At 38.5% G+C, this 27229-nt stretch overlaps 1 protein-coding gene across 1 annotated transcript in view; it reads left to right on the top strand.

The window, feature by feature from the left end:
• Positions 1–27229, top strand: part of LOC135363125 (rho GTPase-activating protein 20-like) — a 44093-nt gene that overhangs the window by 5869 nt on the left and 10995 nt on the right. The window contains exons 2-6 of the mRNA XM_064583814.1: positions 12155–12322; positions 18752–18901; positions 21374–21415; positions 22053–22137; positions 26260–26337. Of these exons, the coding sequence (XP_064439884.1) occupies positions 12155–12322; positions 18752–18901; positions 21374–21415; positions 22053–22137; positions 26260–26337 (523 nt within the window). The remainder of the gene's footprint in view (positions 1–12154; positions 12323–18751; positions 18902–21373; positions 21416–22052; positions 22138–26259; positions 26338–27229) is intronic.

Below are 27229 nucleotides of genomic sequence, written 5' to 3'. Positions count from 1 at the left end.
TGGTTCGAACCTCGAATTAGTTCTAGTCTCCAAGGGGTCAGCAGTCACCAAAGAAACTGCATCTCCCCTATAGAAGTTGTCACAAACAAAACTGTGGTCCCCCAATTAAGTGAATAGGTAATGGCGTGGCAGGTAACTTAGTGCTCCCTCTATTGGAGACAGCGAGGACCTGGGAACTGTTGGGTTTCAGTCCCACGGCAAGCCAGCCAGAGGCACCCGCCTTGAGTCCACAGCCTGTGAGTCCGTATTCACTGAGCACACAGCGCCCAGCAACTGTTGTGCTTCCACAACGGTTTATGTTTAATATGTGTGTGTATTTCTTTGTGTTTGCTGTTGTTACTGTTTTGTTTTGGTGACTCGTGTGTAGTTATCTCCCATATATATTGCCTACTTTCAGGGAGTGACCTTTTCTTTTTTTTTTTTTCTTTCTATTAACATATAACGTATTGTTTGTTTCAGGGGTACAGGTCTGTGATTCATCAGTCTTCCACAATTCACAGCGCTCACCGTAGCACATACCCGCCCCAATGTCTATCACCCAGCCACGTCATCCCTCCCACCCCCCCACCACTCCAGCAACCCTCAGTTTATTTCCTGAGATTGAGAGTCTCTTATGGTTTGTCTCCCTCTGGTTTCATCTTGTTTCATTTTTCTCTCCCTTCCCCTATGATTCTCTGCCTTGTTTCTCAAATTTAGAGAGTGACCCTGAGACATTATTGCCTTCTTCGAAAATTTAGATATTCTGGTTTCATTTCCTTGTGTCTCGTGTCCCATGCTTTTGGCACTTTGGTGCAAGATTGTGGTCTAGAGAAAACGTCTACTCCCAAATTCCTCCGAGTGTGTTCTCTCCAGAACAGTGGAGTGAAACACATTCTCCTCTGTCAGTGCATGAGGAATGGGGTAATGAACGTCACCCTGCTCCCTTAGCACTATGTTTAACTTACTAATATGCCACGTCTTACTTGTTCTGATAGTAGTAATTGTCATCACTCTTCCATAGACTTTTCATTCCTACCTAGGCAGGCTGAGTTGGACCTGGCTAGGAAGTAGTTGACCAGAACCAAGATTCTAAGAAAATAAAATACCACGGTCGCAGTAAGAGCCAATGAGTCAGGATTACTCTTTGTCAAGAAGGAACAGAAGGATACCAAAGTTTAGCAAGACTTTAAGAAGATTCTAGACATCACAGATGAAAGTAGTCAAAAGTTAGTATTCCAAAGAGTGGCGCCATTTGAAAAGACAGAACACAAGCACAAACAAATAAAAAAGATTCCAAGACACTTAAATTAAGGGCAGAAACTTTTCTTTTCTCTCTTACTCCTTCCTGTCTCAGTAGGATCTGACCACTGGTGTAAGGAAAGAGACTGCAGCTGGGAAGGAAATGATGCCAAGAGCTGCAGCTGCAAAGAGGGTTTGTTTTTTTTTTTTTAACTTTTATAGTGTAAAATTAATACATACACACATTTTAAAAAACAAGCAGTACAGAGTGGTACCAAATGAAAAGTAAATTCCCTGCCTGAACCTGTTCCCCAACTCCTCATTTCCAGCTCCCTATTTTTAAATATTTTCTGTTCTGCTGGTGGTTATCACAATACCTCTGAAACCTATGTTAATACTTTCATTTCTTGTTTTATGAACTTGAAATAGCATCTATTGAAAGATGAGAAACTTATTTCTTTTATCCATCTGCTTCTACGTTTTCCAGTTACATTGTTTTGGTTTTTCTGGTTATTACCATTTTAAAGAGTATGCTTACGTCTGTATTTTGTTACATCAATTTTAGACAGTGTATCTTGATTTTTTGCTATATAAATAAATAGGTGAAAAAGATCTGTGACATTATCTCTTCCACGTCTCTGCTGCCTTAATATTCAGACTTCCATTTTTTTTATATTATCAATGTTAGTATTAGTCAGATTCTTTTACAGTTGTTGTCTTCCAAGTTTTGTTTATACGTTGATTCTACAAATTAAAATAGCATTTCCATTATTCCAATGATTAAATTACTCCTTACCGAAGGACCAAATAGCTCTACTTACTGAGAAAGAAAGGGTAATCTTATGTCATTAAAACTGAAAGATGAATATTCCAAGTGTCAAAGTCAAGTGGGATTCCTTAAACTCAATCTTCAAGACTTTCTAGTACATTTAATTTGGTCGATGATATCTTTAATTTCCAAAAAATCTTTTTCTTTGTTCTTATTTTATAGCCACCCATTCTTTGGCTTCTTGACTCTGAAGATGTTAGTTGGTTTTGTTTTCTTAATCAGTTTTTTTTTTTTTCCCCCTGTTCTCTTACTTGTTTTCTTTAGGATTCGACTGTTAACAGTATCTGTTCCACTTAGACCTTCTCATTTTTGTTTTTCACTTACTCTAAATTTTCTGGGTTTTTTTCCCCCATATATGTGAGTGATGAAAAAGGTTGACCAGTATTGATAGCATGATTTGCCACTGCAGTATTAGACCTCTTTCTTGAATGAAAAGATGGATGGCAGGTTCTGTGTACATATAAGCTAGTAGTACTGTTTTAGGGTACATTTAGATATTTTGTTCACCATGTATTTTTTGCAAATTGACTTTTTAAAATACTATATTAAAATTAAAATATCATATCTTATTTACTTAGTTTTTTGGTGCACCTCAAATTTTGTGTGCCTGGTTTCACTCACTGTAGTATCTATTTGGGCCAAGGGCCTGAAAGGTTAAATGTACTTTCCAGGTATGGTCAGTAGAGGGCAGCAAAGGGTAGTGGAGTGAGCACTCGCAGCCAAGGCCTGGGCATCCCTTTTTTCCCCTCTATAGAGATAAAAACCCATCAGTGGTAGTAGAAAGTCCAGAGTGCCAGAATCAGGAGAGAAATTACTCATAGGGATACTGATCCAGAATGGGGATCAGCTGAGGAGGCACAATTCACAGCCTGGTATCTATCTTAGCGATGTGAACCACTAGACATCAGGAGGGGAATCATTCGACTTTCCCAGTCCTGACTCCTCCTACTCCCTGCCTGTCTAAAACCTCAGATCTGGCTCCGTAAAATAACAGGAGTCTCCTGTCCATCTTGGGAGCTGATGCAAACTTCCTGACTGAGAGTTAGGACATGGTACCAGCAGTGGCTAAGTGTTCCTCAACCAGCCATTTCAGGGAGGAGAGACTGAGTGGGATAGGGGCACCATAGGCAAACACTGACAGCTGATGAAAACACTCACATATGTGTCAGTTAAATAATTTGGGAGCCAACCTAAATGGGATGTGGCTTAAAATATATTTTCTTTCCTCCTCCAGAAGGAAAACATTGTTTAGGTGAGGAAAAACTATATGACTTTGAAATTAGACAAACTTGACTCTGCAGATTATTTGGTATGTGGTTCTCAGTTACTTCACTTTATTGAGCTTCAGTTTCTCCATCTATAAAATGGAAATAATGATTCTTACCTCACAAATCTGCTGCAAGCAAATGAGATGATGTCCATAAACTGCCTGGCAAAGAACTTGGCAATTTGTAGTTACTCAATTGGCATTACTACCTGTTCTCTCTCCCTGTCTTTATTCATGGGGGGAATACCCATTATATTGTTGCTATTTTTGAATAAAAAGTCTCATTGTCTCCTGTAAGCATAACTAAATTATTTGAAGGATTAATCTTTTAGGTACCATACTAACATTTCTGGAGTATGATCTCATTTAATTCTCACAACAACCCTATGAAGCAGATGCTTTTATCATCATTTTGATTTTGCAGATAAGGACATTGAGGCTTTAGAAGTATAACTGGTTTACCCAGTGTCATGTAGGTAGTAAATCATAAGGAAGGATTAAAACTAGGTAATTGGATTCCAGAGCTCATGCTCTCGACACTACATAATGTTTTCCAATATACACATTTAATCAAAGATTTAAAATTGTAAGGGAATAAATCAGAGAAGAAATTAAAAAATACATGGAGACAAATGAAAATGAAAACACCATGGTCCAAAAACTTTGGAATCCAGCAAAAGCTGTTCTATGAGGCAAGTTTATAGCAATCAAGGCCTACCTCAAGAAGCAAGAAAAACATTGAAGAAACAACCTAAACTTACACCTACAGAAGCTAGAAAAAGAACAAACAAAACCCAAAACCTAAAGAAGGAAGAAAATAATAAAGATTAGAGCAGAAATAAATGAAATAGAAACTAAAAAAAACCCAATAGAGCAGATCAATGAAACCAGGAGCTGGTTCTTTGAAAAGATCAACCAAATTGATAAACCTTTAGCCAGACTCATAAAGGAGAGAGAGAGAGAGGGAGAGGACTCAAATAAACAAAATCAGAAGGGAAAGAGGAGAAAGGACAACCAACACCACAGAAATATGAAGGATTATAAGAATATTATGAAAAATTGTATGCAAACAAATTGAACAACCTAGAAGAAATGATAAATCCCTAGAAACATATAACCTCCCAAAACTGAATCAGGAAGAAATAGAAAACTTGAACAGACTGATTACCAGGAATGAAATTGAATCAGTAATCAGAAAACTCCCAACAAACAAAAGTCCAGGAGCAGATGGCTTCACAGGTGGATTTTACCGAACATTTAAAGAAGAGTTAGAAGGAAAGCTTCCAAAATCACAAATTCATTCTGTGAGGCCAGCATTACCCTGATACCAAAACCAGGTAAAGACACTTAAAAAAAAAAAAAAAAAAAGAGGACGGCTGGGTGGCTCAGTCAGTTAAGCGTCTGCCTTCAGCTCTGGTCATGATCCCAGAGTCCTGGGATCGAGTCCCCCATCGGGCTCCTGGCTCAGCGGGGAGCCTGCTTCTCCCTCTCCCACTCCCCCTGCTTGTGCGCTCTCGCTCTCTCACTCTTGCTCTATCGCAAATAAATAAAATCTTTTTTAAAAAAGAGAGAACTACAGGCCAATATCTCTGATGAACACAGATGCAAAAATCCTCAACAAAATAATAGCCAACCCAATCCAACAATACATTAAAAAATCATTCACCGTGATCAAGTGGGATTTATTCCTAGGATGCAAACGTGATTCAATATTCACAAATCAATTAACATCATACATCACGTCAACAAGAGAAAGGATAAAAAGCACATGATTATTTTAATAGATGCAGAAAAGCATTTGACAAAGTACAATATCCATTCATGATAAAAACTCTCAACGAAGTAGATTTAGAGGGAACATATTTCAATATAATAAAGACCATATAAAAACCTACAGCTAAAATCATACTCAATGGTGAAAAACTAAAAGCTTTTCCCCAAGATCAAGAGCAAGACAGGGGTGTTCATTCTCACTACTTGTATTCAGCATAGTACTGGAAGTCCTAGCCCCGGGAATAAGACAAGAAAAAGAAATAAGTGGCATCCAAATGGGTAAGGAAGAAGTAAAACTTTGACTATTTGCAAGTGACATGATACTATATATACAGAAAACCCTCCAGACTCCACCAAAAATAGACTAGAACTGGTAAATGCGTTCAGGAAAATCACAGGATACAAAATCAATATACAGAAATCTGCATTTTTATACACTAATAATGAAGAAGCAGAAAGAGAAATTAAGAAACAGTCCCATTCACAATTATACCAAAAATAATAAACTACCTAGGAATAAACTTAAACAAGGAAGTGAAAGACCTATATTCTGAAAACTATAAAACACTGATGAAAAAAAATTGAAGACAACATGAATGGAAAAATATTCTATGCTTATTGATGGAAGAACAAATATTTTAAAATGTCCCATACCCAAAATGATCTACAGATTTAATGCAATCCCTATCAAAACACCAATAGCATTTTTCACAGAACTAGAACAAATAATTCTAAAATATGTATGGTACCACAAAAGGCCCCAAATAGCCAAAGCAATCTTGAGAAAGAACAAAATTGGAGGTATCACAATCCCAGATTTCAGGGTATATCACAAAGCTGTAATAATCCAAACAGTATGGTACTGACGGAAAAGTAGACAATAGATCAACGGAACAGAATAGAGAATCCAGAAATAAACCCATGATTTTATGTACAAGCAGGGAGGCAAGAATATACAATGGGGAAAAGATAGTCTCTTCAAAAACTGGTGTTGGGAAAACTGGACAGGTACATCCAAAAGAATGAGACTGGACCACTCTCTTACACTATACACAAAAATAAAATTCAAAATGGATTAAAGACCTAAATGTAAGACTTGAAACCAAAAAAGTCCTAGCAGAGAGCACAGATAGTAATTTCTCAGACACTGGTTGTAACAACATCTTCCTAGATATGTCCCCTGAGGCAAGGGAGACAAAAGCAAAAATAAATTATTGGGACTACATCAAAATAAAAGGCTTCTGCACAGCAAAGAAAACCACCAATAAAACGAGAGGACAAGTTACTGAATGGGAGAAGATATTTGCAAATGATATAAAAGGTTAGTATCCAAAATATATAAAGAGCTTATACAACTCAACACCAAAAAACCAAATGATCCAATTTAAAAATAGGCGGAAGACATCAACAGACATTTCTCCAAAGAAGACACAGATGGCCAACAGACACGAAAAGATGCTCAAATCACTCATCATCAGGGAAATGCAAATGAAAACCACAATGAGCTATCACCTCATACCTGTCCAAATGGCTAAAATCAACAACACAAGAAACAACAGGTTTTGGCAAGATTGTGGAGAAAAAGGAACTCTTGTGCACTGTTGGTGGGAATGCCAACTGGTGCAGCCCCCTGTGGAAAACAATATGGAGGTTCCTCAAAAAATTAAAGATAGAATTGCTATATGATCCATAACTGAGTATTTACCCCCCAAATAGAAAAACACTAATTTGTGGGGTGTCTGGGTGGCTCAGTCGGTTAAGCATCTAGCACATGGTTTCAGCTCAGGTCATAATCTCGGGATCATGGGATCGAACCCCACATTGGGTTCTGCGCTCAGCACAGAGTCTGCTTGAGATTCCCTCTCCCTCTTCCTCTGCCCCTGCCCCCACCTGTCTGCTCACCCTCTCTCATTCTCAAATAAATAAATAAATAAATAAATAAATAAATAAATAAATAAATAAATAAATAAAATCTTTAAAAAGAGAAAAACACTAATTTAAAAAGATATATGCACCCCTATGTTTGTTGCAACATTATTTACAGTAGCCAAATTATGGAGCAAGCCCAAGTGTCCACTGATAGATGAATGGATGAAGAAGATGTGATATACACACACACACACACACACACACACACACAATGGAATATTATTCAGCAATAAAAAAGATGAAATCTTGCCATTTGCAACAACATGGATGGATTTAGAGGGTATAATGCTAAGTGAAATAAGTCAGAGAAAGACAAATACCATATGATTTCACTTATATGTGGAATTTAAGAAACAAAACAAATAAAAAAGAGATAAACCAAAAGACAGACTCTTAGCTATAGAAAACAAACTGATAGTTATCAGAAGGAAGGTGGGTGGGGGGATGGATGGTAGGTGATGGGGATTAAGAGTACACTTATCATGATGAGCACTGAGTAATGTATAGAATTATCGAATCACTATATTGTACACCTGAAACTAATAATAACACTTAATTATACTGGAATTGAAATAAAATAAATATAAAAAAATTAAAAGAAAGAAATTGAATTAAAAAAATAGTCTAGGGGCACCTGCATGGCTCATTCAGTTAAGCATCTGCCTTCGGCTCAGGTCGTGATCTCAGGGTCCTGGGATCAAGCCCCACATCGGGCTCCCTGCTCATAGGGGAGTCTGCTTCTCCCCCTCCCCCCGACCCCCCTCCCTGCTCATGCTCTCTCTCTCTCTCACTTCTCTCTCAAATAAATAAAATCTTCAAAAAAAATTTTTAAATAGTCTTGTCTTTGCAACATGCTTAAAAATATTGGTATTATGGGCATAGGATTACCTTATACTATCTCTTCTATTTGATATTTAGGGTGAAAAGTTAAGTGTTCAATGAAATAGATGAAAACAAACCCTATCACTGTGATTCTATTTAGAGCTCATTCATCAAATTAAAATAAGTAGCAATGGTATTTTAGAAGAAATTAAGCTTTAGCTATTACTGTAAATGTAACTATTACATGACTAAGGAAAGCTCCCTTTATCTTTCTAAGAAAACTTTTCTCTCCTTGGCTTTACTACAAGGGGAAGATAGAATCAGAACACTACATCTTTCTCAATTAATTCCTGAAGATTAGTAACTCACAATCCTGGTTACATACAAGAATCACTCAAAAAATTTTTCAAAATACAGGTTTTCTGGATCTGATGAATCAGAACCTCTGGGGGTTAGAGAGGGAGTGCCTGAAAACTCCCCCAAGTGAGACTGATGCATATCAGTATTGATAAGCAGATACTAGATTCTAGAAGGAGAGTTTTCCTGGTCTCTAAATCTCTAACCTCTCTGAAGGGAGAGGCAGAGAAATGGGACATAATCTGGGAATTGGGGAAGGTGCAGAGATAAGTTTGCCTACATTTTTACATTAAATAACTGTTGACAGATGCTTGAGGGGAGGCCAGAAAGTGTTGCCCCATGAGCCTCCATGGTTCTAATACAATCAAACATGTCCAGACTAGCACTTGTCCCTTTAAAAGTGGTGAGAAGGGGCATCTGGGTGGCTCAGTCGGTTAAGCTTCTGACTCTTGATCTCGGCTCAGGTCGTGATCTTGGTTCAGGTCATGATCTCAGGGCTGTGAGATCGAGCCCCAGGTCAGGCTCCACTCTCAGCACTGTTTGTGCTTGTCCCTCTCCCTCTGCTACCCCCCACCCAAATAAATAAATAAAATCTTAAAAAAAATAAAAGTGGTGAAAAGTCTGAAGGCCACTATCTACATGTCACTTCTGTGCTAGTTTGGTTTTAAGATGAGAGGCCTCAGTAAAGTCTAAAAGGTCTACCAGGACTTGTGCTCTTGCCTCTACCTACTTTTTCAGGCATATTTCATGCTCCTGTACCTTCTGCCTGTATCTCCAAACTAGCAAACTCTTCCATGTCTCTGAAACGTCACATATTCGCATTCTGTCCCTTCAGCTGAAAAATGTATCTTCCCTTCCAATACACTTCTCTTCTTGTCCCTTCCCTCTGCCTTCCTCTTTTCTCTCCTCTCTCTAATCAATCCCTAATTATTCTTTAAAGCTCATTTTAAAGGAGCTCTTCAAAGGAGACTTCTTCACAACTGAAATCAGGTGTCAGGTCCCTCTTTTAATTTCTCATCTCACTCTTTAATTTTTCTCTGCAGTACTTTCCAGAGTCTGGTGTTACACAGTTATTGATGACACTCTTTGTTTAATTTCTGCCCCCCACCCCCCCATTTAAATCCTGGTTTTGTGAGAGTTGGGCCTGGCTCTCTGTTGCCCAGACCTAGCAAGTGTCTTTCTCCTAGTACAGGTTCAAACACTATCTGTTGAATGAATGAAGTAAATGAGAGAGAGACTAGTTTAGGTCATGCCTTTTCCCCATCCATCCATGCCAGAAAACTATTTCATTCACCCATTCAAGAGAATTTTTGAATTCCTCCAATGTGCCAATGTTTGTGAGAATTAAAATGATAAATCAGACATAGACTCTTTCCTTGAGGCCCATAGAGTCGAGTGGGGAATAAAAGAGAGGGATTCACATACCTGTTCGAGGTGCCTATAAGGGAAACCATGAACTTTGTTAGTAGGATCAAATTTCAGTCCTCCACTGTTGTCAAAGGAAAGACACTGTCCGTGTGAGAAGAGTGGGGGGCCCTCACAGGAAGCTGAGTGACCTCCTGAGTCAGCTGGATTTGAATCCTTCATGTTATGTCGCAGCTGCTTGAATTGAAAGCGTCTAACCTGTCCGTGAAGCACCTCCTCATCTGTAAAATGGTCAGTTTTCTAGTGGACAGGGAACACCGTCTCCACGGAAAATGTTTTTAACAGACTACTGTAGGTTCCGTCACACTGAAGAAGATGTCCGCACGGCAAATAGATGTTTAGCATCACTAACCATTGGGGAAATGCACGTTAAATCCACAGTGAGATATCATGACACAGCTATCAGAACAGCTAAAATAAAAAATGACAACACTAGTTGCCAGTGTGGATGCTAGTGTGGATGTGGGGAAACTGAATCACTCCCACAGTACTGGTGAGAATGTGAAATGGCAGAGCCATTCTGGAAAACAGTTAGTGTCTTAAAAAACAAAACAGAGCAGCTACCCTAGGACCTGGCAATTGGACTCCTGGGCATTTAGCCCAGAGGAGAGAAGACCGACGCTGACACAAAAACCTGTACACAGATGTTTACAGCAGCTTTATTAGTGAACGCCCAAGCCTGCAGACAATCCAGAATTCCTTCAGCAGGTGCTGAAGCAAACTGTGATACAGCCATATCCTGGCATACTACTAAGAGACACAGAGAAATGAACTGTGAGCACCTGTGGCAATCCGGATGACTCTCCCGTTATGTTGAGTGGAAAAAAGCAAATCACAAAAATGTTACATACTATATGATCCCCTCTGTATACCATTCTTGAAATGTCAAAATTATACACATGGAGAACAGATTCGTGATTGCCAGGGATTAAAGAGGTGGGGGAGGTGGAAGGAAGTTTGTGTGGTTGTAAAAGGGTAATAGGAAGGATCCTTGTGGTGATGGAAGTGTCTGGAAGTCTCTATCTGTAGAAAATTGATGTAATCTCTCTGTATTATTTCTTACAGATACATATGAATCTATAGTTATCTCAAAATAAAAAAGATTACTTTTAAAAAATCAAAACGTGCAGGCCAAATCAGGGAAACAAGTATGTCAGTTTGGCAGTTACGGCATGAGCCTTAGATCCGTGACATCATAATGGTAGTGATCTCAGGTTACTATGGAATCCTCAGGCTTCAAGTATTTTACAGTACTCTGCCTAGTGCTGTAGACTCACTTGATTTTCAGTCCTGAGAACTGAAGACAAAAGGATGTTCACATCATTCAGAAAGTATGCAGAACTTATAGGTGGTCATTCAAGGCTTCACTGCAGAAGGTAGTCTTTTGATATACTATTTTTGAGCCTCAAAACAGACTGACAATAACAGGAAGTGTTGTTCTCTTTTGTTTCTTCTAATACGTGTACACTAATGAGTAACTTCAGCACCAGCTTCGTGAAAGGCTACTCAGGTTCGTAAGATTCAGTGCCGCTGAGCTGAAGAGAGCAGGGTTTACATTCTCGGAGGAGACACTTTCTTGGCTCCACGAGAGAGAATTTTCCCAGGTCTATGAAAATATCTGTCCTATTTATGAAAGAACTTTTGCATTCTGTTCAATTTAGCTGTTTTACCTATGATGACCAGAAAGTCCTATCAGAGCTCAGTCAGAGCTCAGCCAAGTAATAGCTAAACTCTTGTGTTTAGAAACTTTTTGATGTTTCCAGTATTTTTGCCGATCTTTGAGAATTTTTCCCCCAAGTTTGAATATTGATTTAGATAAGATTTAGATAGATTTAGATAAGTAAATTTCCAGAATCTTCAGTTGTCTTCATTTTTATCTTAACATGAAAGCAAATTGTAATTAATTCTTCACACACACACCGTATCATTTTGTTTTATATTAGGCCACCAATTGTCCTGTTTGTTGTTGTTGTTTGTTTGCCTTCTTGTAATACACTCTACCTCTTGATCCTCCCCTTCCTAAAAGCTCATGATTAGCTTTGCTGCTTTCTCCACCCCACGTCTAAGTGTTGGCATGCCCAAGGGCTTTGTCCTTGAAACTGTTCTCCATCTGCATCAATTCACCAAGTGACCTCATCTCTCTCTCCTTTTTTAAAATATTTTGTTTATTTATTTGAGAAAGAGAGCATGTGAGAGAGAGAGAGAGAGAGCTCAAACAGGGTGGAGGGGTAGAGGCAGAGGGAGAAGCAGGCTCCCCGCTGAGCAGGGAGCCCGACGTGGGACTCGATCCCAGGACCCTGGGATCATGACCTGAGCTGAAGGCAGACGCTTAACCGACTGAGCCACCCAGACGTCCGACCTCATCTCTTTCAATAGCTTTCTATAACTCAGCGATCCCTGAATGTGAGCTCTGGAGCTCTGCTTTCGGGGTTGAGACTAAATTTTAGTGTTATGCGAACCTTGACATTTAGCATAAAACTCTATTGTATATTTGACTAGTAACTAGCTGCTCCGTGGTGTTTGGTGGGTTGCAGGAAGAGCTCTTCTGTTGAGGTGGATGCCTGCAGCAAAAGCACTACATCATCTGGGGGTGCCGCCCATACCCTGCTTATCCACGGCCCCGTCGAGCTCAAGAGAGGCTGGAGGAGGCAGAAGCGGCACCTCTTCTTATTCAGCGATTTCTTGCTGGTGTCCGATACCAAGTATGTATACTAAGCAACGTGCCCTTGTGATGATCACGAAGTTACATTTCCATTAACCCTTACCATAAGAAGACATGACATTTTTTTTCTTTTGTTTTTGCCCATGTTTGGATCCTTCATTCATTCAACAAGTACTTATGGAGGTCTTGTTTTGTGCCATACCCCCCTCCCTCCCCCCCCTGCAGAGAATACAATAGAGAATGTGACAAGCAGTGTGTCTCTTGCCTGGAACTTACAAATGACAAAAATAAGAGGGGTAATTATAGATTGTGATTAGTGCTTCTGATAGAAAGTAGACAGGGGGCCGTGTGGAGATGATGGGAACGTATGAGAGAGGGGTAGTCCAGGAGGGTCTCTCCTAGGTGGCAGCACTGAAACTCGATCTATGGGATGAGAAGCAGCCACAGTCCTAGACAAGGTGCCTGAACCTTCTAGGCTGAGGGACCGGCAGGCTACGTGGGTGCAACCTGACCCCTGGGGGGAGGGGCTCAGGAAGGCTGATTTGATGGGAGCCGAAAGCATGGGGCATGCGATCAGATGTGAAACTGCGCTCGGGGTCCAGTCACACACGGTCTTCACAGGCCATGGTGAAAAGTGGAAATATTTTGCCAAAGCATTTTTAACTAGGACTGACTGAATCTGATTTATAGCTCTCGCAAATTTTTCTGACTGTTGGTAGGTAATGGATGGATGGTTGAGCAAGAGTGGGAGCAGGGAGACTGGTGAGGGGAGGCAGTAGTCCTGTTGCCTGCTCTCAAGGGCTCCAGGATAGGAGTGCAGTAAAAAGGAAGGAGGCAGCAGACAGATTGGGAATATATGCTGGAGACAGAACTAACTGCGTGCACTTTCCTCTCAACCCTGAACACAAAGGTAACTGATAGCCAGCCTGGAACCTGATGATTGCTCAATAAATGTCCAAAAGCAGGTGGATGGGAGGTCAGCTGTTTACTTGCTCTGTCTCTGTTTTCATTATTCACAAAACATCATGAAAGACAAAGACTATTCCAACCAAATATCAAGAAGCTTTTTAGTCACCAGAAAAAAAACTACGCCCCCTTTATTTTGCTGCCCTCACCAGCTCCCAGTTATGCCATGCCATTAGTAAGACATGCAAGTACTAATTTGGCAAAATGCTGTACTCAATCTGAGTGACATTAATGATAATTTATCAGGGGCTTACTACATGACAGGTGTTATGCTAAGAACTTCATGTATGCAATCTTCTCCAACCTTACAACTACCCTGTGAGATGGGATTATTTTTATTTTAGAGAAGACCTCTGAAAATCAGAGGTCTGAAGGTTTTGCCCAGGTCACCATATTAGTGATGAGTAGAGTCTACATTTGAAATTAGGTCCGTTTCTTTCAAAGTACAGGCTTTTATTCTACGTGTGGTGCTGCTGTTTCTATTATTTCTATTTTTCTGAATTTCATACAACATTCCATGAACACCTAGATTCTCTCTCATTATTGAAATCAACCTTTCCTTTATGTTGAGTAAACAACTCCAATCTGCTTGGTATCTGGTAAGAAATAGGTCAGAATGCTTAGTGAACTGAGAAATGAAGGTAGTGTAGCTGTCCAAAAATAAATAAATAAATAAATAAAAATCAGAGGCAAAGACAGAAATAGTAAAATATATTTGAGACGAGTGATATTGCCTACAGATGTAGCCTTGGAGGTGGTGATGTCATGAGGAGGACAGAGAGAAAAAGACTGTCCAGGTCCTGGCATGAGGTCCGTATGACGCACTCTGCTCCTCCTGATAGAGGGCCACATCATTATTTTTAAAAAAGCAGACTAGTTACCATTCCCTTTATTTAACCAAGGTGAGTACAGGAGACTAAAATGTGTGGGATGCATGCTGGGGACCACACGAGGAGCATTACAGATTCCTCGTGTAATTTCCCCACAGCCCTCCAAGGCCAGTATTGTTACCATCCACCGACTGCAGAAATGAAAGTGGGGATGGAGGAAGTCTCAGGAATGGACCTGTCATCCACAGGGAAATGGTGGGAGAGACTCCAAGCCAGGCCTGCCTTCATCCCAAGGCCACACTCTTCCTGCCACACCATGCCACACCTACTCTTGCATGCTCAGCCCGAGACACGCTAACAAACAGCAAACTCCTTTCCTGCTCCTTGGGACCTTGCAGACCACTCACATTCGATTTATAAGGGGAACAGGTTGTCCTTCACTTTGTTTTCATCTTTGTAATTATTATAGCACTTAGGGAGAGGAGAAGACCTTTCTTTTCTTACTAGAGCCATTTATTGTCCTGGATACTGCTTACCTCTCAGCGGGTTTTACAGAACCTACGGTGTTCTGCTGAAAAGATTTTATATAAAGGCAGTGTTCTTTCCCCATGAGAGAACTGCATCCTTTTAAGAGCTGAATTTTTTATTTTGATTGGTTCACTATTACAAAAGAAGTGCAACATTTTTCCTCTTCACATATTGCTTTTGAGATAGGTCTTTGTGTCTACGCAAGGGTTTTTATGATGTGACAAAATCTACATCAATGTATTTAATAATGTTCTCTTTAAGAGACTCAGCTCCTGAAAGATTATCTTATATACTTTTTACATCCATTTGGAATATTAGAAAATGTAAGTGATCTCAGGCACTTGAATTTGGCTTCTAAAACCAAGGCCCTTGACAGAGAGAGAACACAGATTTTTGGAAGTCCAAGTTCGGGACACCATCAGGGTCAGGTTCCCGCGAGAGCTGTCTTTCTGCGTGCAGATGGCTGCCCTCTCGCCTATGCCCTGTGGGGTTTCCTCAGCGCCTGCATGTACACACACACACACAGAGCTCTCTCTCCCTCTTCTTACAAGGGCACCAATCCTACTGGATTAAGCCCTTACCCTGATGGCCCCATTTACACTTAGTTACCGCTTAAAAGCTCTCTCTTCAAACATGGTCATATTGGCAGAGAGGGCTTCACGGTAAGACTGTGGGGAGCAGTGGGGGAGGGGACACAATTCTGTCCCTAGCAGTCACGAGCAGCACTTCATGCTGTGGCCGCGTACAAGTTTTTGCCACAGTTTTTAGAAAACGACCATGAGAACATTCCCATAGTAAACATTTGGGTATATTTATGATCACTGTGAATATTGGACAAGTTTACATTTTTTTTTTCTAGAAGGAAACAACTAAAAAGAAATAGCTCCTGCATTAACAACCTTGTTTCATCCCTGTCATCCTTGTTCTTGGAGGATTGTGTTATGCCCTGAATCAATCTGTTCAAATTAATCATCTGAATTTAGGGCCTACGTTTTCCAATTAGCCATAAGAAGGGGTTGGGGTGACCCAGGTTCTGTTTTACCTCAGCTCACCTGCAGGCTTCAGCTGGAAACTCTCATCTTTAGGTTGACGCTATAGAAATTAACACAAATTGGGTAAGTAGTTGACTAATTGCTACCTCTGTATTCTGTCAAAATTAGTGAATTTTAGTTTGTGTGTAATAATAAAAGGAATTTAAATGTTTGTTTCTTCACAAAGAAATTATATTTCTCTAGTCGTACAAGATGTTAATAATAGTGAAAATTGTTTGGGGATTCTTTTCATACGCCTTCAGAAATTTCTCAAGAATTGAGGTCAGATGGAACCTTCCTTATTACTTTTGATATTCATTAGAATACTAAATAAGTTATTTTTCAAAGAAAATTATTACTTTATTTTTAAGAACAGTATCTGCTTGATAAATATTAAGATATTAATACTAGTAGAGGCCCATGAAGAATTTACAAAAAGGAAGGGACTGAACTTAGTTCTTTAGACATCACATCCCTCATATGTAGTTATTAAAGAATATAAAATGAAACAAAAAATGAATTTAAATTAGGTCAAAAGATGAAGATGACTATTAACTCATTATCCGTGAAATTACAAAGAATTACTTACAGAATATAACAGGACCCCCACTCCCAACATCTGTAAAAGGATACCCCTATCTTAGAACAGGGGAAATCCCCCTAGAATCCTGTAAATTTCCACAGTGCACTGGGGCTTCCCTTCTGGTATAAAGGTTGAGGTAGCAGAAAGCAAGAGTGATATCCATCATGTTAATACAAATATAATAAAGGACTATTTTTAGAAATAAAAACCACAGTTCTTTCTCCTCCTCTTTCTTCTCCTCAAGTCAGTTTACATTAGATTAATACTTTCTAATTTCTACTGAGATAATCCAGTTGGGTCAGTGATTGAGAGTGAAGAAATGCAGTAAGACCCTAGAAGAATCCACTGAAGTATGAAGCTTTGTTGTAATAAACTTTAAATATTTCCAAGCTAGTAACCAGCTTTGTTAATATAATGTCTTGAGATTTATCCTCTCACTCCCCAGATAATCCAATGAGAAAGCCTGATGGCTCTGGGGACCGAAGTGAGGCTGAGTGAGGGTAGGAAACATGAGAAGGGTAGTTCATGGAACGATAGGTCAGCACCCACAGAGGCCAAGTGGTTACAAACATGGGCTCATGAGTTAGGCTGTCTGGGTTCAAACTCTCTTGCCTTTGGCAATTTAGTTGACCTTTCTGTGAGTTTCCTTATTTGTAAAATGGAGCTAATAAAGACCACCTAGTGTAGTTGTTTGAGGATTACATTTTTTATATTTGTATTTATAAAATATTTAGAACAGTGCTTGGCATATGATAAGTGCTCCAAATGTGATAGGACAGTCGAAACCATGCTCTGGGCTTTGGGATAACTCCTTGGTTTGGAGTAGATAATCTTGGTGCTTTCTTGAACTAAGGAGAGAATTACTGAAATGCCTTTTTCCAGGTCAATGTATTTGGAAGTCCCCACACAGTACCTTGGGTGTCTGTATACACACAGATACCTACATTAGAAAAAAAAAAAAAAAATCTTAAAAACCAACAGATATATGTCTATCTTTCCCATTAGCCATCTATTTCTACCCTGACAATGCCTTTGGAGTTACTATCTAGAAAAATGATTTTATCTGATAATCAGACATCTGATATCTGATAATGATTTTATCCGATGACTTTATTCATTGTGTCATAAACTTTGAATCTAGATTATCCTTCAAGTGTGCGTCCAGCAAAATTATTTTTATTTCATAAAACCCATTGGAGAGTCTTAGCTTTAATTGTTCCATGAATCACTGGAGTCACAGGGATTTTTGCACATGAGGTGTCTTTGATCTCATTTTAGTTTAGTGTTTCCACATGTGTTTCTGAATAGTAAGGAGTTCCAGAGTGGTGTGTCCAAGTTCCCTAAGCATCCCTCAGAGGGCTTATAACTATTTAAATCCCAAGCCCACCTGAGAGTTAAAGTTGTGAATTAACCAAATCAATCAATATGGTGGTTTTCATGTTAGAGATCAAAGAAGATTAGGCAGAAATTGTCAAAAAGCAATTTCACCACTGACAAAGTTGATCACCTTCTGACTCCTCAGAGAAATGGGAAGTATCCATCACTCACATATAAGACCTCCTGACCGCTGATCTGGGATTGATTGATGGATGGATTGATGATTTTTAAATTGGGCTCAATCTGTAGGCTAACAGTTTTTCAGTTTTAGCCAGAATCTAAGGGAAAATGATATGGATAAAATTTTAAGAAGGGAAATTGAAAATAACCTATGCTTTAAAGGCTAGAAAGTATTTTTTTTTAAATTAAGGTTGAAAATAACTTTTAAATCTTTCTGATCCCCCCCCCCCAAAAAAAATCTTTCTGATCCAAGTTTATTTTTTGTTCTTGGTTTGTCTCTCTCTCTCTCTCTTTTTTTTGAAGATTTATTTATGTATTTATTTATTTTAGAGAGAATGAGCGTGAGCGGGGGGAGGGGCAAAGGGAGAGGGGAAGCAGACTCCCCACTGAGAGGGGAGCCTTACATGGGGACTCGATCTCAAGACCCTGAGATCACCACCTGAGCCGAAACCAAGAGTTGGATGCTTAACCGACTGAGCCACTCAGGCACGCCCCCTGGTTTGTGTCTCTTAAGCAAAAAATTGTATGACTATTTTTATAAATCGTGTATCAGGTAGCTTTGTTCAGCCCCTCAAATACTTTTTGAAGTAAGCAAGTCATAAATGAATAATTAACTATAATAATAACCATAAAACTATATATAATAAGAAACAAATTCTAACAATAATAAATGAATTGGTTTTCTTAAAAAGCTCTGGAATATATAGTCTTTACTCAACACTCAACATTCAGAAAAATGGCCACTTGCTGCCATTTGAGGAAGTGTTTTCAGGGCCTTCCTAGGGCCAGACTTCGCTCAACACACACTTTGTAAAGGTCATGTCACCATTTGCTGTGCTGGGCACAGAGGGTAATAGAGACAAGGGAGGCATGCTGTGCCCTGGAGCAGTGAGAACTGGTCTCTGATGAGCACAGCTGTTCCCATAACATTTATGAAACAAACTAACAGAGGTCTTGTTTGGGTATCTTTCTAGGTATAAGAAAAAACTTAAGATAAAAAAGAAAATACCACTGAACACCATGTGGACTGCCAACTGTATGGACAGAGTGGAGGATGCCAACATCTGTGCTGGGAGGTCCTTTATCCTGGGCTGGCCCACGGTGACCTTTGTGGCCACCTTCGGGTAAGACCGACCGTTTGGTCTTGTATTTACATGGGATAAAAAGAAAAACATTTTAATCTGATTATATGTCAAGCCAGTGACTCCCTTTTTGACTTCCCATAATGACACTCATTTGCCTTGTACTTTCCCCCAAAAGGTATGTACAAATGGGAGCAAGTAGATAACATAGAGTGGGAACTATTGGAGTAATTTCTTTTGGTTTTGATCAGTGGTTTTTCCCATGGGCTCTAGGAGCCACTTGAGGAATTGGGTGTTTTAGGCATATGGAAGGAGAATCAAGAGAGTGAGGTTCTAGAACCCCTCTCCAATATCCTGCCCCCTAATTCCCAGGGGGTATGTGTGTTTCTAAATCACTGGCATATTTTTCTTGAGCAAGTACTATTAAAGAGTCCAATTAAATTTGAAAAATTGCTCTTATACTCCCAAGGTCATTCCTTTAAAAATAGTATGGAATTATACAAATAAATTAATCATGTCATTGAATATGAGGTTGCCTGAATTGCTGTGTACTGATTATCTTAGTTGGTGTCTCTAGAGAGGTGACCACCTAAAACAAAAGTATGATTGCATTGAGTAGAGGTTAGTTGTGCAAGACACATTCTTAGGCTGACACGAGGATGGGGAATGTGACTCTCTACCCCGGACATCCTGAGCAGACACTCCTGAGTTTACAGGGGTGGTGCAACACTTACATCTGCTGTTTGAAACAACCACACCCCAAGTCTCATTCTTGTGTTGCACAATGAGTGTTCATCACATGCACTTAACACCCTTCTTTCTTCTCCTCACCCCACTCCACCAAAATGTCACACGTCATCACAAAGGGAAGACAACGAAAATGTTTACAAGTTGTTAATTTATTAAGCCCTATAATGCAGCGTTGACTTAAGGAGAAATTTTCAAAGCTTATTGGGAAGAAATATGTATTTATATGCTCTCCGCATGTCTTCTTTTCCACGACGTATTTCTGTAAAGATTCTCAGTTCCTCTTGCTTCCTGTCTTCTCCATGTTGCAAATGGAAGGAAACAGTTTCAATTGGGAATGTATAAAGTCTTTGACAGGGGAGTTTCCAAGAGACTTTTTTTCCCTAACAAGGAGGAAAATGTGGAAGCCAGGCTTATACATGTTATATTAGTTAAAAAGCTGTGTAAACATATAGAAGGCATTTATAACAATTCCTGGCACCTAGTGCTTTTGCTATTTGTGATTATTACTGTTCTGCAGATCAGCATGGCTAACTAGAAGCTGTGTCCATGCGCATAGGCAGGCTGGGACGCTAAGTGGGCGTTCCATTTTCCAGATGGGACAAATCCTGAAACAGCGATGGAGGGGTTGGGGAGCAGTGTTGCTGGGAGGAGTATAAAATGTGGCAGCCACTGTGGACAGTTTGATGGTTCCTCAGTAAGTCAAACAGAATTACTATACGACCCAGCAATGCCACCCCCAGATAGATACCCAAGAGAAACATAGGTCCACACAAAAATTGATACACAAACGTTCATAGCAGCATTGTCGACAATAGCCAAAAAACAAACAAACAAACAAACAAAAGTAGAAACAACCCAAGTGTTTATCAACAAATACACAAAATATGGTACAGGAGCTAGAAACAGGAAGGAAGGAAGAGTGACTGCTTCGTGGACACAGGTTTGCTTTTGGGTGAAAAAATGTTCCAGAACTAAACAGTCACGGTAGTTGCACAAAACTGTGAATGTACTAAAGGTCACTAATGGTCAATTTTATTTTGTGTAGTTTACCACGGTAAAAAAACGCTAGTAAGTGGTAAGGCCATGTATGCATGAGGCTTAAAACATTCGCAACTTTGGGTATTAAATGCTGTGAAAACTTTAGTTGAGAAAAGACTAACCTTTAGTAGTTTAGCACTAGCTGGATCGATCTTGCTCAGAGGATCACAGTAACGAAGAATGTTTTCTAGAAACTAATTTAACACATTCCAATCTGCTATGTGTATAAAGAAATAAAAATATTACAGGTGTTTCTTCCTAAAAAGCTATTCTTGTTTCTGGGCCAAGATAGTTCCATCCAAATGCCAAATTCCTTAAGTATGATTTAATTTGAATAATAATGTTCTTTATATCTGAATAGCACTTGCAGCTGCAGGAACACTCGGGGTATAATTAACCCTTTTCCAGTTCTGGAAACTGAAGATCAGCGCAGTTAAGCAAAGTGCCCATGATCACATAGCTTGCATCACATAGTTACAATTAAGTGTTCAGATTCAAAACCAACTTTTCTCCCGCTTTAGGATCTACTTCCCATTGCTTTAATACGCTCATAAAAGAGTGGGGTCCCTCCAAAGCGCAACTATGAGGACAGTATGATATTAACACATGCATCCACATCCTTAACAACTGGCTGCTGCTATTTTTTTCTGGAATGGTGATCTTATTTTGCTAGTATAAGTATTGTATGTATCTTAATTTTTTCTTCCCATTTTTTTTAAATTGCAGTTCTTCGGAACAAAAGGAAAAATGGCATTCTTTCCTTCAAAGGTATCTTGTCACTATACATATTATACATCTTTAACCCATGAGAAAAGAATAAATCTCTTCAAAGCAGTGCCCCCACACACTATGCTTCCCCTACTTAGTAGAAATTGTTAGACTATCCTCAAATAATTTCTTATTTAGATGTACCCTGGCTGCTACTGCAAATAATCTGCTCTTATTTACATGCACATATTGCTTGTTTTTGATGAAATTCTGGTTATCACTCTCATCTTCCCCTTCTCTCAGACCTAATGATTGGAGCTAACATTATTCTCAAAAGATACATATTAAATTTTCTTAAGTGCAATTTACTCTCCTGAGTGATGCTCAAAGCACCTTCTCATTCCTACCCTTGAAGGTGCTGGGCCCTCCAGTCTAGGCAGGAAAGCTTTGATGACTGGATCCGCTACTCACATCTTACATGACAAGAGCAACCTGTTGTTTTCTGAGTCATGTCTTATTTTCCTGAAATAGTTTTGCATGTTTTCTTCCAACCCATAATTTGATGTTGCTGAGTTTATTTACATGCATTTAAAAATAACAGAGTATGTTGAAAATTTTAGCCACATAGATCAATTTGAAAGTAAGCTAATAGCTAATTCATCCTACTCTATTTGGGGTTATTATTGAATTTGATTAGGTACATCAATCTGGCCAAAGAGAAGGACCAGCCCAAGAGCATTCCTCTCAGAATCTTCACTGAGGACATCAAGAACTGTGCCTGTGTAAGTGTTTTTAAGACCAAAAATTAAATTCCATGTTCCTGATTCAGATAGAATGAAAGAGATGGAGATGGAGATGGAGATGGAGATAGAGAGAGGGAGGGAGGGAGAGATGGGGAGGTAGGAAGGAGAGAGCAAGAGATAAGAAGAGAGAGAGTATTTGGAAAAGTACCATGTGGGAAAATGTATTTTCCTGTCTACACGTGTCTTTGTATACATAAAGAGTGAATCCTAGGTAATATGAAGCGAGAGGAATCCATGCCACAGTACTTAAGCATGGAAAGAATATTGCATGTTAAATATCCATAATATTTCCCTGGCTCTTTCTAATAGCAACAACACTGGCTTGTAATAAGGTGATTTTCACATGCAGGTATTTCCTACTAGAAGTAAACATTTTTTCCCAATGGTTACTACTTATGTACAGAATGGTTTGGATTGTTTCCACAGTTCTCCACCCTCCCCCCATTGACGCTTTATTTGGTATAACTGTAAACTCACAGAAAAGTTGTAGGTATAAAAATAAAACAAAAAACACCCCATGCACCCTTTACCTAGATTCAGCTATTAGTAACATTTTACTCCACTTGCTTTATCATTTATTTTCTTTCTCTGTCCCTATTATGTGTATGTTATACTTATTTTTGAGGGTCATACAAATGCCATGGCCCTTTATCCTTAAACCTAGGTATTTCCCAAGAATAAAGATATCCTCTTATATCACCATCACACAGTTATCACCTTTAGTAAATTTAACATCGGTGTAATACTTTACTCTGCCTTCCATGTTCCCATTTTGTCAGTTGACCTCAATAATGTCTCCTTTCCAGTACAGGATCTACTCAAGGGTCAGGTATTTCACTTAGTAGTTATATCAACTGCAGAGGGGTTTTGAAAGGTCTTTTGATCCAAGGAATATCAGGGTTGAATTGAGCTCAGAGGGATGACACTTTTAAGGGATCAGCATATTTCTATCTCATTTTCTTTTGGCTGTTGGGGGAAAAAAAATCAAACCAGTTGCCCATTCTTGGTATAAAATTTGATTTCTGAAATTGTAGTGCAGTAGCCAAGACATTTGCAATGATGAACAAGATACTTTGGGTATCTTTAAGTGACATTTTTTTTTTCCTGTTATACTTTACAGTAGCTCTAGGTCACACAAAATAGTATTTGAAGGTGGAAAAAGGGGTAGTTATTCCTGGCCAAAGCAAAAGCCATGCAAATATTTTGATTGGTTTCTAAGCACCAGGTAGATGCATTGCATGAAGGAGATAAGGCCAGAGGGTTCTCTAGCAGCAGAGCACACTCTTGTCTCTGCCTGCTTTGATTTCAGCTGTGGCAGTGGGTTACACTCAGAATTTTCCATGGAAAATTACCTTGAAATCTTTAAAAATCAACTTTATTTATGTATAATTTACACAAAATAAGCATTTCTAATGTTCTTCACTTGTTCCTGAACATCCAAGTTTCCCTCTAACACTGTTTTCATTTCATCCTAGAGAGATGATCCTTAGCATTTCTTGTGCAGACCTGGTGCAAACAGATTTTCTTAATTTCTCTTATCTGAATATGGCTTTATTTCACACTCACTCTTGAAGGATATTTTGAGGGATGTAGAATTTTGTTCGCAAACTTTTTCCTTTCAGCTCTTTAAAGATGTTCCACTGTCTTTTTGTCTTTGTGCTTTCTGATGAGTAGTCTGTGATCAATCAAACATTAATCCCCTGTAGGTGATTTGTCATTTTTCTCTAGCTGCTTTCAAGAGTTTCTCTTTATTTTTGGTTTTTAGCAGTGTGGCTATGAAGTATCAAAGCATGGTTTTCTTTGAATCTGTCCTATTTGGCATATTCTGAACTTCTTGAATTTATAAATTTAATTTCACCAAATTTGGGAAATTTTGATCATGATTACCTCAAATATTTTCTTCCCCATTTTCTCTCTCCTCTCCTCCTGAGAGTCCAGTTATATGTATATTAGACCCTTTCATATTGTTCATAGATCCCTCAGACTCTTAATTTTTTCAATCTTTTTTTCCCCTTTTCTTCTTCAGACAGGATAATTTCTATTATCTATTTTCAAATCACTGACTTCTTTTTGTCATCTCCATTATGCAATGTAGCCTAGTCAGTAAAATTTTTCTTTAAGATATTTTTCAGATAAAAAATTTCTGTTTTTAAATATTTTTAGTTTCTATGCTAAGATGCCTCTTTCGTTTATTGTGAGCATATTTTCATTTGTATCATTGAGCATTATTGTAATAGCCGTTTTTGGCTAACAGTCTGAACATCTAGATCATCTCAGGGTTGGCTTCAGCTCTTGAGAATTGATCACATATTCCTTGTTCTTCATATATTAAGTAACACTTTGACTCATATAAAAAAAAGTAACATTTCTTTTTCTTTTAAATTATTTCAAAAAGCAGCTTATTTTTCTGAAGTCATTTGTTTACAGAGAGCTCTATCTACTGGAATTTATCTGTTTTGGAGAACCTACAACATGCAGGAAAATATACATACATCTCTGGAATTACTATTTTGAACATAGTATGTTCCTTATACCATGAAAACCATTATCTTGCAGACCAGATAAATTAAAAAGTGATTATTAGTATTTCAAAAGAGATTTTTTTTTCTTTAAAAAGATTTCATGGGAGGGATGCCTGGGTGGCTCAGTCAGTTATGCATCTGCCTTCGACTCAGGTTATGATCCCAGGGTCCTGGGATGGAGTCTTGCATCAGGCTCCCTGCTCAGAGGGGAGCCTGCTTCTCCCTCTGCCTTCTCTGCCTGTGGCTCCCCCTGCTTGTGCTCTCTCTCTGACAAATAAATAAACAAAAATCTTAAAAAAAAAAAAAATTTTGTGGGAAACTTTTTAAGTTGTACTGAAAGGCTTTCAGACATCTTAAAAAAAATAGCAGAGCCATTACTTCTAACTAAATTTCAAGCTAAGACCCAGTCTTGAATCCTCTAGACAATTTAACATAGGAAGCCCCTCCTAGACAATTTAACATAGGATATCCTTGAGTTTGGGTGCTCTGAGTCCTACTGCTAGGTTCTGAACACTTTTTTTTATAATCCTTAAAGCTCAAGTAGTTTGAAATCAATGAACACTTTTGTTTATAAAAGTTCGATTATCAAGCAACTTTTGGGCCATCTGTCATATCAAGCAATTGCATTTCAATTCATAAGAAGAAAAATACAATGAAAGAACAAGTTTCTTTTAACTTTGTTTTTAATATTTTTAAGGACTGTGAGTGTCCACTTCTGTTGCTTGTCTTCTTCATGCACTGTTTCTCAAAGAACACAGGCCTCATTGCCTAATAATGTTATAAAAAGTGTATGCGTGGTTGGTTACATATTGTCCTCTTTTAAAATGTCTTTTGGAATTCGGGTACTTTTATCGATATCATCTCAGATTCCTATCCATCCCTTTCAGATAATTTTCAATAACTGTTTTCCTTGTTGTATGGAGCAGTTTCTCAATATAAGGTGTGATAGAGAGATATTATAAGTAACTACTCACTGTCAGAGTTGCGAATGGAATATAAACTTCTAAAATTTTCAGTCTCATTTCCTAGACTCATTGGTTTTATTTGTCTCAACAGATTTCAACAATGGAAATCTTAGTAACCATGATGACACAAAGAAAGTATTGACTAAATAGTAGTTTGTTTTTTTTTTAAAAAAATGTCTGTCACAGACGGTTCTTATTCTGATTTTGCTGAAACTGAGTATGTAATTGCGAAGAGAGAAAAGTATCTAGCTCCTCCTTTTTAAACTATCTCCCCTCTCTATTTTGGGAATAGCCTTATGGAGCTGAGGGTCAATTCATGTCCCCTCGTGGAATTCTGTTTTTCTCTTTCTTGCTTAAGCTGCTATATTTTGTAAGCCACAAATCCTTGAAGGGAAATATATGTTTCACTGAAATGTTTCCTACTAGCCTCATGTTATGTAAAGAAATGAAAATATTGTAATCAAGGGTGTGTGCTCTACATATGCTTTACTTTGTCATTAACTGAAAACAAGCTTTGCCTTTAGAGTATGGATAATAATTTGACAATAATTATTTGGTCACCTGCTTTAAATTTTTAAAAATTTATAGCAATTTTTCTCATTTCTTTTTTACAGTCTGTAACTGTAACAGTAACAAATTCAGACACAGTGAATGACATTATCAACATGTCACTACCAATGCTAGGAATAACTGTAAGTTCCCTTGCAAACTATTTTTAATTTAAAAACCATCTTTGACTTTTGAGATTTGTGTGTGTGTGTGTGTGTGTGTGTTGTGTACCTCCCGTTATAAGACAGCTGATTATTATACATATCATAGTCATATTTTGTCCCCCAGATTTAGAAATTGAAGGCAGCAAAGCTATATTATTAGCCTATACATGGGTGCTCTTCTTGTCTTCCCATTTTAAATTTTCTGCGAATTCAAAATCATAGCATAAAATTGGGCTATAATTTTAGAGTGCTAATAACAACATGCAGTTTATTGTATATATTTTATACACAGACAATAAAATATTTCTAAGTTTCTAAATATTTCCTCCTCTATTGGACTCTTCTGTCTGTGTCTTCATTCCTGATTCCTCCCCATCCCTGTTTACCCTGGTCATCACCCAAGGACTCAATCCCAGTTAGATGAATCCTAAATTATATGTTTTGTTGTACATTTTGACATAAAGACCACATGGCTAGAAGCTACCTCCTCTTGATGCAGTTCCTTGGGATGAGGCGGCTCACACCCCTTATGAACTGGTAAAGAGGACAAGTTCTGAATAAGACCATGATCTGGGGGCAGTTGCGTACATATCACTTTCATCTTGTTTTGGTTTTAACGGCCTGTTCCTTTATGTTTTGATGGTGCTGGTGTGAGTTGCTGGATTTTTTTTTTTTTTTTTTTTGATGAAAGACATGGACATATTTGAGGATGAGGTTTTCTAAGGGAAAAGAGAGGGAGAGTGATAGTCAGATGGACAGAACTGAAGGGAGCACTTGTAAAGCACAGCTTCTTATATAAAATCCTCTATAAATGCAAAAATGTCTTGCTATTATGACATGACATAATTACAAGGTTCTTACTTAAATTCTG

This window comes from Mirounga angustirostris, unplaced genomic scaffold (assembly GCF_029215605.1).
Source record: "Mirounga angustirostris isolate CCGP_5_RB_7025 unplaced genomic scaffold, mMirAng1.0.hap1 SCAF_22, whole genome shotgun sequence".
Classification (NCBI taxonomy): Eukaryota; Metazoa; Chordata; class Mammalia; order Carnivora; family Phocidae; genus Mirounga; species Mirounga angustirostris.
The sequence above is the reverse complement of the archived record's forward strand: the minus strand, read 5'-3'. Positions and strand labels throughout refer to the sequence as shown.